This window comes from Megalops cyprinoides, chromosome 7 (assembly GCF_013368585.1).
Source record: "Megalops cyprinoides isolate fMegCyp1 chromosome 7, fMegCyp1.pri, whole genome shotgun sequence".
NCBI lineage: Eukaryota > Metazoa > Chordata > Actinopteri > Elopiformes > Megalopidae > Megalops > Megalops cyprinoides.
Genome location: NC_050589.1, coordinates 11,199,911 through 11,214,669, shown reverse-complemented (window position 1 = coordinate 11,214,669; position 14,759 = coordinate 11,199,911). Strand labels below are relative to the sequence as shown.

The following is a 14,759-nucleotide window of genomic DNA, read 5'->3' as shown; positions in this document are numbered from 1 at the left end:
CTCTCGCTGCTACACTGGAGCTCTGACCAGAATGTTGGTCATTGCCTGATACTATCACCTGGAGGCTCAGCTGGACCACTAGAAGTAGACAGGTATACACTTGTCTCCTCATATTCAGTGCAGTCTTTCATGGTTTGGTTAGAAAGCCTGTGAAAGACAATGTGCCAGACATTCAGATCGATAAGCCACCTTCCTTTTCGAACTTCATGGCGTTGTGATGATTGAAAATTTTAAAGTCAAAATCTGTGGTGATGGCATTCCCCCCTCCACCCCCACCTGCATCACCAGATTTGCCTTGAATAATTCAGTGTTTATACACACAAACTCACAAAAACAAAAATTGTTTTTTTTTTCTCAGCATGTTTCGGAGAACCGTGAATTCCAGATCCTGGGTCCTGGTTCACATTTCAGCTGTCTAAAATGGAACCTCTCAGGATTAAATCATCTCTAATGTGACACAGATTGCTTGCTGCCTTAGATGAGTTGACTTTCATTTCAGTCCAACCGTCAAGAAAAGAAGATTCCTCATCTTTTACCATCTTAAAGACCCACAAGGAAATCCCAGTGTACAACGGAGCATGATACAGCTAAATCCATTACATTAAACCTTTGTCATTATCAGGATGCAATAAGTACCACACGCTAATATAGGAATCTTCACAGTTTTAAACTGCTGTTGTTTTTCCTTCTTTCTCGCTCTGGCTGTTGCAGATTGTGCCTTAAGCTCAACATATTCTCTGCACTTGTGGAGGACCGCTCAGCACAATGAACGCAGTCCACTGACACACGCAGCCCACAATACACCACAGGAGCGTCATCATCAATGGGACAAAGGGTGCATGCCTCACTGATGATACCTGAGTAACTTACAGAAGCCTGCTTTAGGTATTCAAACATCCGCCATACCTGCTTACTGACAACTTCAATTCTACAAATAATTCTGCTTATAATTGGTAACTTTAGCACTTTGGTAACTTTATTGTTTATCAGGAGATTTATAGCTTTACTGTTTACTGTGTGAAATCACCCAGTGAACGGGTATGCCGATTCCTGCAATCTTCTTTACATATAATTATTTTAATTAATTAGTCATTAAAGTAGCTAGCACACGCTAAGAGACAACATACAATACCATATTTTGATATAAAATGTATGTACAGGTTTTATTTTATTTTGCACATTTTGAACAGAATATGGGAAAATCATGAAATATATCACCACTGGATCATATTTTTTGCACATTGTTCATCTGTTTATAGCTCTGAGAGTTAAGCAAATCTTAACATGTTTATTGTCACAGTGACATATGAGAAATGGTTTCATTATTGCAATTGTTATTTCTCAATATAACAGGAAGTACAAAAATGAAGAAATTGCGATTTTTTGTGGTTTACATCTTAAAAACACATTCAGTGCTGACACATAGATGAAGAGAGCTCATAAGAAAATATGCACATCCATACTTAAAAAGCAGGGCAGATATGTACATTTCTGTGCATCAGATATGATTTCAACGATATTGAAATACAGATATAAATAAACAAAAATAGAACATTCAGTTAAAAAGCATTTATGTCTGTTAATTCCATCCAATACATTTGGTAGGAGTGATGCATAGTGGTAAGGTAATCTGCCTCATGATGGAAGGTTGCAGGCTCAAATCCAGAGTGGGCAAAGCCATGGCACTCTAACCCTTCTTGCTTCTTTTGTAAATATCCAGATGTTTAAATAGATAACATATGAAAAGAAAGCTGCTTAGCAAATAAATAATGATTTAATTAATAATAAGTCCTATGACACATCGGAGAGAAAATGGTCATTGGTTACCAACTCCTCTGGGACACCTTGGAGTGTGTGGTGTGAAATTAATATCACCAGTTGCCATCTACTGACAGTCCTTTTAAAGAACAAGGCTGGTCCACATCTACAAACAGCAAATAACACGAGTCTATTTTTTGTAATAGACATCTTATTTAAAAATAATAACAATAATAATCCTTTCTCATGCTGTACAAAAATAGAACTTTCAAAAGTTGTGTGTGTGTGTATGTGTGTGTGTGTGTGTGGGTTTGCATGCATGTGTCATATTCAGATATTTTCTGATTCAGAGTCCTCAGGTAATTTCAGGCAAATTTAATTTCAGATAGACACGACTGTAGACTTTTTCAGTGGAAGGAGTCTTGCTGTTTGGCTCATTTCCTATATGGAGAAGGGAGACCTACAAAAAAGAAAGAAAAAAAAATGAAAATAACATTCCCTTGACAAAAACAAAGTCACAAGATTGGAACATTTAAAATTAGATATATTAGTCATAGAAATACTTTATCTGTCAATGAATTGGATGATTTATTGATAAATAGAAACCCTGTTCCCTGACTAACGAAACTCAGAGCCAGGTCCTGTGAAAATGCTGGAATCATTCCCACAGCAGATATGAAAGACACCCACATGTTTGCTCCTGCATCTCCAGGTCCTGCGTGCTGCATGAAGTCAACCTGCAACACAAACAAACCAGATCCACAGTAATGAAGGAACCGTGGCCCTGATCAATGATGCATGAATACAATGTGCTGGCAAGGTAAAGTTACACTGTAAAACACATGTATTTTACATTATTGTTATTTAGCAGATGCTCTTGTCCAAGGCGACTTTCAATTTTATCCATTTATACAGCTGGGTTAAGTCTGGGTTAAGTATCTTGCCCAAGGGTACGACAGCAGTGCCCCAGCAGGGAATCGAACCAGTGACAAGCTCTGCTCCTTACGACTATGGCATACTACTGCTCTGTTACTGTGTGTACTGAATCTGTTTGAAATGTGTATTTGCAGCACATTCAGTATCGTGTGGTTTAGGATCTTAAAATAAAATTACCTCTGGTTTTCGGTCATTTGGAATCTGCGAAGAAGATTCTGGAGTTTCTGTTGGAAACATTTTTGGCGTGTTATTATTTCCAGAAAAAAAAAAAAGATTAACTATAATTAATTTATGAATGCATTTTTATTGTGTGAAATCATTTTTTATAAAAAAAATCCTTCTGACATTCAGTGGTCAGTAGTATATGAAAATGATTCCTGGTTTGAAACAAATCCTCAGACCGTTCAAATGGGCAGAGTTGACATTCAGGACAGATAAGTCATCACTAATGTCAAAGGAAGCTTACCTGTACACTTTTGTTTACTTAATTATCATCACTTGGGGCAAACATGTCTATTGAAAGTGATTTAATTAGCAGTTTATTATTCTTATTATTGTCATTATTATACAATTACATATGTTAAGCATGTGGTAGGTAATCCTGTTCCGGGGCTGCCAGAGATGATTCTGGTTTTTGATCCATCCAAGGTCTTAATCAGTTAATTTGATCAATTACAACATTAATTGCAAGTGGCTGTGAGCTGGAGGAGATCTGGTCACTTGCATTAATTTATTATAGTAATTAATCCAATTATGCGATTAAGGTCTTGGATGAAACAAGAAAAACAATAACACCTGCAGCACTCCAGGAAAGGGTCGCCTATCCCCGAATTAATGTATCGCATAATCTTTCCTTCAACTTCTTAATTAAGGGCAATGTCCCCATAGATGGGGTTTAAAGTTAAAAGAGGGAGAAGGACAGAGGTTCTTTAATAAGCTGTTTCTGATGTGTGCAGCTATACCTTATTCCGCCTGAGGAAACAGAGGGCGATAAGGAGCAGAAGCCCTCCACACACCGGGGTCAGCATGAGGGCAAACCTGTAGGGATCCTCTGAGCTTCCAGGAGCTGCTCTCCGGTAGGCCGGCCGCTCTGGTGGGCAGAGAGAGGCCCGTGAGTTACATGCTGTGGAAGTCCAGAGCTCTGTCTGTAATTGGATAGGACTGAACATACTGTGGGGGTTTAAAGCAGCACTTTGTGATTGAATGAAACCGAACGTACTGCAGGAGTCTACAGTAGCACTCTGTGATTTGATAAAACTGAACACATTGTGGGAGTCCCAAGTAGTACTCCGTCCGCGATTGGGTGAAACTGAACATGCTACAGGAATCTACAGCAGGGCTCTGTCTGTGTTTGGATGGAGCTGAGTGAGCTGTTGTTGGGAAGCAGAGAGAGGTGGTGGTTTGGTGGATATGGTGAGCAAAGGGAAACAAAGATGACAGACGTGGTGACAGTTGCGGTGAGTTTGGTGATGTCTAACAAAAGGAGGGTCATTGAAGTTTTTGAAGAATGATTTCAAATCAAAATAAAACCAGCAAATCAATCCCTTCCCCTAGATTCCCGTAGGAATCACACCGCCTATGAAGAAATCACTTCACCATGGACGTCCATATTTTCTGAAAGCCAGTAGCAGGACATAAGATGAAGAGCGAGCTAAGGGGCTATACTCTACCTGAGATGATGGCCACCTCATCAGCGATATCTTTAGACACTGTCTCATGCTGAGGGACAGGTGAGGGGGACAGGTGAAGTGTGGGTGCAAGCAATTTGTCTTCACCAGGTGGTCCCCTGGAGTGGTCGTCCATCCGGCTCAAAGAGGAAGCAACCTCCCTGAGCCAGGTCTTTGGAGTATGAGAGGAGCTTTCTGCAGTAGGGCCACTGACTGGGGGAGTCATTACCAGATCACTCAGATCCTCCAGAACATTCTTTCTTGTTGTACTCTCCTCAGCTGTTTCTGGGGGTCGGCTGGAAAGCAGTCGGGAATCATCAAAAATCCCACTTTGTGCATCCGCTCCTGAATGGGAATGTGGTTTATACAGTCTGGGATCCACTGATCTCTTTGCTAATGGCCCAGAGGCTCCAACCACTGGCCTTTTGGAAGCGTCGTCAGCATGGTCCTGTAATGGGACAGGTGCGTGTCCTGTGAGCACTTGTGAGGAGATGGTTGCCCTGTGTGGTCCAAGGGAGCTGTGTCTGGTAGCTGTGCCAGACACAGACCCCCCAGTTTCTCCAAGGATTTGCGTGAAAACTGATACTGTCTCAGCTGGGCCTCTGTCCTCCACCTCGGCTCTGTCTACAGAAAAGTCCTCCACCTGCACGCTCTCCATAGTCACATCGGGAAGCGGGGTGCTGTCCGCCGAGCCGAGGGTATCAGGAGATGTCGAGGCAAGGTTGGGCTCCTGGCCGGAGAGATGGGTGCTCGTCGCCAGAGGAAAGTCTCCCTCTTTATCAGAGGATGCAGAGCTGTATCCGGGTGAGGGGTTGGAAGCGAAGAGTCCAGCGGGCGTCGAGACGGCGGACGACACTGTGACTCCGCCCAACTCCTCCTTTCCTGCACTGGTGCCAGGAGTCGTATCAGAGACGGTGACCTCAGTGCTCCGATGGCTGTCACTCTGCTTTAGGGTCCCGAGGCCCGCTGAGGTCCGGCCTGGGGTGTAGGAGGAGGGGGAAGGGGGAGTGGCTGGGTCCGAGAGAGCTATCCATAGGCTGCTGGTTGCTGTGGAAACCTGCTCAGAAGCCCCATAGTCCACCGTGTGGCTGGGGCACTGGCATCCAGCAGTACCTACAGAGAAGCCGAGACAGAGATGGCATGTCCTGAGGCTGGCAGAGATGAGAGGGGAGTGTATATGAGAGTTAGGATATTACTATTGTTAACCAGCATGGGTGGGAGATGGTGAGATGGTGATAAAACTCAGGGAGCGAGAAGCATTAATGTTACAGTGGAGGAAAGTGGATGTTTGGTGATTGGTGATTTAATGATCAGTAAAACTCAAAAGTGTCCCGCGTAGCTACCTTTGTCACTCAGCTACATTCTACAAGTAATTATTCCATGTCTGTGACTTTGGTCTCAAAGTTGTGAATTTCACTCTGCGGTTCAGTCAGTGGCAATGGAATCTTAAAGAAAAGAACTATCAGATCAGTAAAAACCACAACAAAAAAACTCTCCTAAGATTAAACTGGCAATTACTCAGAGTGATGACCCCCCCCCCCCCCCCCCCCCCCCCCGCTCCCGCATTCAATCAGCACCACAAAGCCACATTAAAGGACAAGTGACGGTGTTGTACCGCAGCGCCAGATTAAGTTGGATTTTTAAAATGCATTTATTCGAGCAGCAAATGGCCTAATACAGGCCTACGAGAAGCAGTGAAAACAATTTAAAACAAATAAAGCGAACAGAAAAAGACAATGACCACAGGCTCAACTCTGAGAACTTTCACAACAAAGAGATGAAGTGATAACACATGTGCCATGCATCCCTTCTTTTCCTGTTCCAATGCTGAGATGCTGTTTCCAAGGCTCTCCTCATGCGAGCTGTCCCTTTGCGTTCTGAACCTCAAGCGTAGAATCGCAGCCTTTTAACACTATCACGTCATGCGCTTTAGACTGCCATTGAAATATGACGTTTGTCTCTATGTTTGAACCACTACGCATGTGACGAGAACAGTGAGTCAAGAACTTCCAAGAACTGCCAAGAACTCACTGCTGAGCTCAATCAACACCCATGCTTAACCTTGAATTGCAATTTAATGCTAAGCATTGTTCTTTTGTTCACAAACACAGTTTGTTATGCAAGTTCAGGCAACTATTACAATGAATGCAAATGCTTGGATTGTAAAAGGTAGCATTTGCGTTTATTTGTTAAAATTAAAGACAAATGTTCACCAGATCCAGATGTGGACCCTGTTTTTTACGTTCTTTTTTCTACCTTGTGGAGGTCATTATAATTCCCAGATCAAGAAGTGCTTCCACTCTGCTGATATTAGCTATAGCTTCAGGAACTGTCTATGCAAAAAGGGTAAAAGTCAGTGGCAGTGCATGTGCCATTTTTCAAAACAGAAACAGCAAAGAAAACATGGTCTACCTCAGTCAGCACAAACATGCCTTTACAGCCTCCTGGACTCATGCCTGCCGCTTTAAGAGAACCTTTCCAAATATACTGTGTATATACGTTTGGATGCACGCCCAGCACTGTAAACATGACCTCTGTAAAATCTGACCCCTTACTTCTTCCTGCTCCTCGGTCTGCTTGAGTTGACCTCGCCAACTCTCCAAAGAACAGCAGTCCTGGCCTCCCCTTTCTGAACAAAGCCACCGTACGGTTATAACAGACCCTTCGCTGTCCTTTTTTTTGACCCACTCCTCACACTTTTCCTCATGCAGTGCTAAGCAAATGTGCCCCTGCACAGCAGCATCTTCTTCCTGACACCAGCCTTTCTTAACCCCTTGGACACATGAATGCACAGACAGGTTTCCATCCCTCCACCCCCACACACACACACACACATCTCGCACCTGTAGGCTGGGTGGGGGCTGTGGTGAATTCTGGGTAGGTTTCCCCATACTCCTCCTCACAGTTCCAGTTGACTGGCATGTCATTCATGGTCATCAGTTCCACGTAGAAGCTGAGGACCTGCTGTGCCTTTTCCAGGGCCTCTCTGGGTGAGCTGCTGTAGACTTTCGAAAACTTCACCGGGTCATCCTGCAGCCACAGCAGTAAGAAACAAAGATATAGGACCAAGTCTACAATGGCACTGCCCTATCTGGGAATCGAGCCTGCAACCTTCTGGTTACAAGTCCTTAACTCTATTCCCATCTCATAATGCCACCCTGCACTATATTTACATTTTTGCTACTTGGCAGAGGCACTCAACCCATAAAATCATAGGAACCCAACAATTACATCCAGATATGTAACTATGTACCACCCCCCCCCCCCCCCCCCCCCAACTTAGTGCTACTCTGGATGCATGCCACAATAAATTCATAAGTGCAATACATAAATGCATAAAGCTAAACATGCTATGCAATAATACAATATATCCTACAGTAATACAAAGACTACATATTGCCACCCCACAATAACCAAAAAAGTAATGATAACTATCATCATCATCATCATCATTGCATAATTATAGTAGCAGTGTCACAGCTGTAATAATAATAGCAGTAAATGATAATAATTGCACAACAGCAATAAGAAATAAGTGAACAGAGATTCTTTGCTTTGTTGCCAGCTCAGTGAACTAGAGGCACCCCAGTGCCCACAACAGGAAGACAATCAAGCTTTCACCTGTGTGTTTGCACATTAGACATTTGTGCCAAAAAGGGTCAGTTCCAAAATGATGTCAACTCATGAACAATAAGAGCCGGAAAAGGGTTTGGAATGCCTGTTGGCTGCTTAGCAGTGGAGATTTTCTTTCATTCTGTTATAACATTCAGAATATTGCTTTTAATCAATATAAAAGCATGTCCACATGTGTCATTCCCATGCTTAAATAATTGACTCCTAATTGGTTCCATTTATGGTTTTATTTTGTTGTTTTAATTGCATTTTTGAAGGGAATTGTTTCATTCTGTCTGACAGATTTCAATTATTGCAGTTAATGTTTTTATGCCATTTCGTTCATTCGTACTATATATAACATTTCATTACAGGCTTTGGTCAGACACTAACAAAGGCAAGCAGGCGGATGGTATGAGTCAGCTGCAGACAAGAAAAGACCATTTCCACAGCATTCCTTGCGGTGCAGAAAGCATGTCATCTATTAAGTCGTACTCCTGGTACCAAAACACTTTCAAAGAAAGCTCTCAGAGTTGATGGATGCAGCTTCGAAATCTGCTCTTAATAAAAGTGTAACGTAAATGCAGCATGGTGTAGAGAGTAATTTATGTTTTGTAAATTGGTTGTTTTGTTTGTTTTGTAAATTATGTATTATGTTCGTGTCATCAAACGCTCTCGTCCCATACGTCATCCGCAGTCAGATGACATGAGCTCAGCAGTAAAGTCTGCAGGGGGTTAAGTCTCCGGCGCGACCCTTTGGCTGGGTCTCTGAAGCCCCTCCGGTGAGCCTCTGATCAGGCCTGAGGGCTGTGGGAGGAACGCTCACCTCCAGCTCCTCGTTGAGCGCCGGGATGCATTTCTGCGAGTACACGTTGTGTAGGAGCTCCTTCAGCGCCTGCACATAGCGTCCGTTGTCGGAACCCCCGGCATATCCGAAATGCGTGCTGAGGAGCTCCAGCACTTGGGGAAGAGCGGCCTTCACGTAACAAGCCTTACTCTGCAGCGCAAAAAGAACTGCATTACTGAGAGTCAGAGTGAAGAGATATACATATTCTTCCTCTTACCATTTCTTCTCACTGTTACCGATAATCTGTCACGTTTTCCATCCTTGATTTTTGTGAAAGTTTACAATCCCTGCGCTTAGGTTAGTGAAACTGCATAATAAAAGTCTAAGGAAAACAATACATACAATAGACATGTTGAAATGCTACATAAAGGACAATACAAACACAAGCAACTGAGTTGAGAAACACAATCAGGGCTAATATCAAACCTCACTGAACAAAGATGTCAACAAACAACTCGACAAAGTACAAATATATGTTTAAAAATATATGAAATGGAACACTTATTATACTGCTTATAACATGAAGAAGCTGATATGAACTTAAATGGGGCAAAAAAGGGGTTTGCTCTTGACACCTGCCTGGCTTTCTTAACGAGTTCTTTGAAGCAATTCTGATAAAGGTGACTAATACCACTGCCCTAAAAGACATCAGCTACGCTTTGTACAGTATTGTCTGATCACACACATTGCATCTGGACAGTGCCATGAGATTCAAATCTGCCTCTGCTTCTTCCCACAATGCAGTATGTCTGTGTGGCTGACCAAACAGGTGACCTTTACAGTCAAAATGTCAGTGAAGAGAAATATACTGTAGAGAGATGTCCTGTACGCAGCACTGAATGATACCAATAAAATATAGCCTTATGCAATGAAGGTCATGGTTCAGTGCCAGAAACTGGTCCGTCTTTAACAAAATGCTTACCGAAAGCCCCGGACCGGTGGGGATTGCGTTAGACGATCAGTTTCAGCCTCGGGATGCAGAAGCAACAGGAGTGTTTCACCTGCTCTGTCTCCGTCAGTAATCTCACAGAAATCCTTCCCCCAGGGATCTATCTGTTCTTCATTTCTTGTTAAAATCTTGAGTATTTCTATTGCCGTCTTTAGCTTTTTAATAAAAGCTAAAAGCTGACTGATGGTGGAAGATTTCCTATCCAAACCTTGTCCCTGTCGTATCTTTTTTCAATGTATTCTTTCTTTTTTCTAACATCATATTGTCTTGTTCCTTTCAGCACATTGCAGATTTAATAGACATGATAAAATGTTAAGTAAGAAAGGCAGCTTACCAGACCTCCCTGCTGGGTGAATGTGTAGGTTATCGAGCAGCCATTTTGCAATTGGTTATCAATCTGTGAGGCAAAAAAAAATGTTTACATAATACAAATGTTAATTATTAGCCTGGGTGTGACACAAACCAGAGTACAGCAATTTGCTGAGATCTATCATTCCTTTAAAATACATATAAGACTTGCCATACAGATTCTATGGTGTCCGAGCTATTTATGTTTAGTCAGTTTCTAATGAAACAGCAGGCACTGCCATGATGCCTTATTCTTAGAGCACGACTCAAATTCCACCAGTAACATTACAGCTGTGTCTGAGGCATCAGTCTGACTACAGGGGCAAAGTTTCCCAGACAGATACGTTAAATCTTTCTTCCATCTCTCTTCCAGCCCTTATATTTTGATGAGTCCTGCCCAATAGCATTTGCCAATGCTAGAGTTCCATGAGGAAAAAGAACTGAAGGATTCCCAGTCCTGTTATTGCAAATTTAATGTTTATGCTGTGGGTGTTACTTGTACATTCCCTGTGTTTTTACAGCATCATATTACACTTAAGTGCCCTCATCCAGACAGACTTCCATAGCTTGCATTTTACGTATTATTATTGCATAGCTTACATACCATCCAATTTCACAGCTGCATATTTACTAAACTGAATGGGGTTAAGTACCTTTTTCCCCTGGGAGTTGAAGTGAACTTATACTGACAAATCCCCCTCTGACTGGAGGATAGAGATTAAGCTCTTAATGCATAGTGAATGTCTCCAGTCACAGGCTAACATGCACAGTTTTTGCCAGGGTTACCAGTGTGTTTAGAACACATGAAGGGTGAGTGGATAGGGCAACACACGCCCAGGAAGGGTCAGTGTTAGAGTAAGGGTCAGGGTTAGAGGTAATGTTAGGGTTAGGGTAGAGTTAAGGTTTAGAGTTGGGGATAGTACTTGGGTTGGTATTACGGTTGGGCATAGGGTTGGGTCTTGGGATAGTGCTAAGGCCATACAACAGTGCGCTATATTGTTTTGTAAGAGGTTGCAGGTTTAATTCCCCAGTTGGACACTGCCAAATTTCCCCAGAAAAAAAATATTCACCTGCATAAATGGATGACAAAATTGTGAGCTATGTAATTTGATCTGAGTAGGTAAACTGGAATGTCATGTGAGGTAGATCCTTCTCTACTGAGGTCTTACCAGACGCCTGATTGTCACCAGGTGATCCTTCCTCATGGAGTGTCGACAGGTGCCAGGTACATCCGCCACACCTGGATGGAAGTACAGGAGGAGGAGGAAACACAGGCCCCTTACCTGCAAGTGAGGAAAAAAAAAACTTCAGATCAGGTACAGTGGTAGTGAGAAACATTAAAAATAAATAAATAAATAATAAATCTATTTATCCAGCTTGGGAAAAAATCATATCATGAGTGGCTTACATGACCTGCATTGCACAATAGAATAAATGCATGCCACATGAACAACAGCTGCATGCTGTAAGTCTAGCACATTCATTACTAGAGTTATTGAGCAACAAGTTAAAAAGTGAAAACCAAACAAAATAAGGTAACACCTAAAATAAATCTACTCTAACCAAGAGGTCCTCTGGTCAGAACCTGATCCTCTTGCTCAACATGGATCAATACATATGCCGTGCCTCATAAAAAGGAAGGAAAAAGAATAAAACTTTGAAAATTCATTTAAAATATCACAGATAATAAAAAAACATATTTTTCATATTTGTACATAATTGAGTTTCTCTTTATTGGGAGGAGGGAGGGATTATTCTCTGCCATTATTCTTTTTTTCTGCTGGATTTAACCACACCTCCGTGGGCTAAGGGAGAAGGTTCCTGGTAATGCAGTGCCAGATTACTTTTGGAAGGACTTTTCATTTATATGAAGACCATTCCCTTCAGATAGCTTCACCCCAAGAATAATCTCCTAATACCTTCATATCCTCACATCCCATTGCCAAAGCAAATATTTTTCCCATGTAAACAAGGCTTAATGCATGTATAATGTAAGCCTGCAACCAAGAAGTTGCAACACATGTTACAAGCATGCGGCTGGCTTTTTCATCTGTCCTGTGGTGTTGATAAGGAGTGGAATGTTGGCTGTGCTAACGGTTCACAGGATTGCAAACATTAATTTGCCAGTCCCGTTTGAAGATGAGATGAAGACATGGCTGCTGACAGAGGTTTATATTCTCAGATACCCCTGTCATGTAGTCATGTCATTTTTACTGCTTCATCTTCAAGCAGGCTGAATGAGGCTTGTTTTTTTCCAATATTTTTTTTGAGCTGAACTGGGGAGTGAGACGGTGAGTAATACTACTGAAAAAAGTGTCAATCAATCAGTTCATTCTGTCCAGGGTCAGGAGGTAGAACACCTCTCCTGAAGGCACTTGCAGAAATCACATGCCTTTTCCAGTAAGGAAAGTCAAACAGAGCGTCTCCTCGTCTGTGTGTGACTTCCATAATGTGAAAACAGAAAAAAAATGTACTGTCTACAAACATATCACACTAAAGCCTTATGTCCATACTCATGTTATACCTGTTGACCTTTTGAAGCCTTCTTTGCATTTTGTTTAGGTAATGCGCACCTGTTGTATTCTTTTATTCTTTTTAAATGGCTTTGGTCCAATAATGACATGTTTTTGCAATCAGGTAAGAGAAGGAAGCATGGTGTAAAAACCAAGGGAAGCATAAATCAAAAAAAAAAAAAAAAAAAAACAGAAAACACTTTTGACAGCAACAGATAAATCCAAGCACAGAAATAATCAAATACCCCTCCTGAAGAAGTATTGTCGTGGCTACCCCCCAACTCCATTGCCACCCACAAAAAACACAGTTTTTTATGAAAACATATATTTAAAAAGCTTTTTCCTTACCTTGGCTTTGCACAGAATTTGGGCTGATTCGTGTCTGGTCATCTGGCTTAACTATGAGAATGGAGAAGTGCAGAGTTCTCTTTTTAGATGCATCTGAGCAGTCGGCGGTTCTCTTTCAGCTTTCTTTTGCTTTCCGATTTTTTGTTTTTATTTTATTTTTTTCTGGGTTTGTTTGCTCCCTTTGTGGCTTTCTGGCGGGATACCTGTTCTCTGTCTGTGGTGATCTGCTGAGTGCAGGCGATATCCGTCCGCCCGTCATGAGTTTGGCGCAGGTTTCCGCAGAGACCAGAGCATAAGTGGCTCGGTTCGCCTCCTGTCTTCGCAGTGAGAGAGACTGTCTGCGTTCCCTGCTGCTTCCCCTGAGCAGCTGCTTATAAGACCTCCTCTTTCTCCCATGTGGTTTAAAGGAAATATCTCCGCGCAGCCCTGGCCAGAGCCCAGCAGCCCTGCGTTCGCTGACCGCGGCCGGTCAAGTGGCGGGAGCAAGCTCCTGTAGACTGAATGGGGCTGTGTTGTAATCTGCGGACAGAGGGTTGGTGCATGGCACGGACAGGGCAGCTATCCCTCTGAGAGCTAGCACTTGGCAGGGGGTGGGGCGGGGGGGGGGACGGTTGGGGGGGGGGGGGGGTCGGGGGGGTCAGAGGGGCTGATTCATCCTTTCGTTATGAGTCAGTAAACATGTGTCTTGGCTGTCCCTGCTTCCACCCTTTACGTATGTTATGCCATGGGAGTTTTCCGGGGAGGGGGCGGTTGCCAGCTGTCTAAATTTTCCAGTTACGGTTATCGGAAGATTGCACCCGTTTGTGTCAGTCGTGGTCATGCACTTAGTTGCTCCTTAATCAGTCTTGCATTAGGTGCTGTCAGTTTGGATTTGGTTGTTGTTCCCTTGATCTCTCTCTAGAATGTGTGTTTTTCCTGGGTCTCTGTGTATCCATTATTCTCTCGCTCAGCAAGTAATAAAAGTAATGATACCACTTGTACGTATGTATGTATGTGTAGGTGTGTGTAATGTGTGTGTGCGTGGCCTTTGGAGACGCATGTGACCTGGACCCACTCACAGAGACTTTTCTTTTCAAAGTGCAAGGGCTAGTTACATTATATCGCATTATTATCATTTAGCAGCTCTTACTGAGAGCGACTGACATAGGTTACAGTTTTATCCATTTACACAGCTGGATGTTTACTGAGGGCCAATTGCGGGTTAAACACCTTTCCCAGGGGTATGGCAGCAGCGCTGAATAGAATCAGTGACCTTTGGGTTACGAGCCCTGCTCCTTTCCGCTGCACCACACTGCTTCTCGGCTCTCTGCTCTGAAGCAGTGCTGTTCTGCCTCATTCCCAGCTCTTGTGCTACTCTCTCTCTCTGCTCTTTCCTTGCAAATGGAATTTGGAAATTGGCCTCTGTCTCTGCCTGGCACTGTTGTTTTTCAAGGCGTCCTGCTGCGTTTATGAATCTATTTATTTGCACTGTCTTCACTCCTCAGCCCCTTTGGAATGTTGTGTGAGAGACGCAGAGTGTGACACTGAGTCTGAGGGGTTGGTCCAGTCGTCTGCTGTCTGTTCGGTGCCATTGTCACTCTGACGCCTGCTAAGCGTGCTGTTTCGTCCCTCAGAGGTGCTGCCCTTTTGTAAACAGTCTCCCTTTTGAATACTTTATAGGAGGTTCTCCACTCTCATAGAATTTTAAAACATTGTCAACACATTTTTTTAATTTAGGTTTTGGATGAAACAGAGACAATTTTTCCATATTTTACAGTTACAAGCCATTTGTTTATACTGAA

The 14,759-nt window shown here is 42.8% G+C and overlaps 1 protein-coding gene across 2 annotated transcripts; it reads right to left on the bottom strand.

Annotated features, from left to right (window-relative positions):
- Positions 1 to 1,391: 1,391 nt before the first annotated feature.
- csf1b (colony stimulating factor 1b (macrophage)) lies at positions 1,392 to 13,372 on the bottom strand. 2 transcript variants are annotated; one of them, XM_036533468.1, is made up of 11 exons: positions 13,182 to 13,372; positions 12,979 to 13,029; positions 11,287 to 11,400; positions 10,104 to 10,166; positions 8,800 to 8,970; positions 7,205 to 7,391; positions 4,365 to 5,474; positions 3,657 to 3,784; positions 2,872 to 2,918; positions 2,449 to 2,495; positions 1,392 to 2,218 (listed from the first exon to the last, which is right to left on the bottom strand). In XM_036533468.1, exons 2-11 carry the CDS (start codon positions 13,018 to 13,020, stop codon positions 2,193 to 2,195), a joined length of 1,935 nt encoding a protein of 644 aa, XP_036389361.1. In that variant the 5' UTR covers positions 13,021 to 13,029; positions 13,182 to 13,372; the 3' UTR covers positions 1,392 to 2,192. The 2 variants fall into 2 exon arrangements, with proteins under 2 accessions (XP_036389361.1, XP_036389362.1); XM_036533469.1 differs by lacking the exon at positions 4,365 to 5,474 and having other exon boundaries at positions 12,979 to 13,372.
- Between the last annotated feature and the right edge of the window lie 1,387 nt (positions 13,373 to 14,759).

Excerpts from the sequence above, each read along its gene's own strand:
- csf1b (XM_036533468.1), bottom strand. The coding sequence starts at position 13,020 with ATGACCAGACACGAATCAGCCCAAATTCTGTGCAAAGCCAAG. Across the intron at positions 7,392-8,799 it reads CGCTCAACGAGGAGCTGGAG|GATGACCCGGTGAAGTTTTC; the intron begins GTGAGCGTTCCT and ends CTGTGGCTGCAG. Across the intron at positions 2,919-3,656 it reads GTTTCCTCAGGCGGAATAAG|AAACTCCAGAATCTTCTTCG; the intron begins GTATAGCTGCAC and ends TGTTTCCAACAG.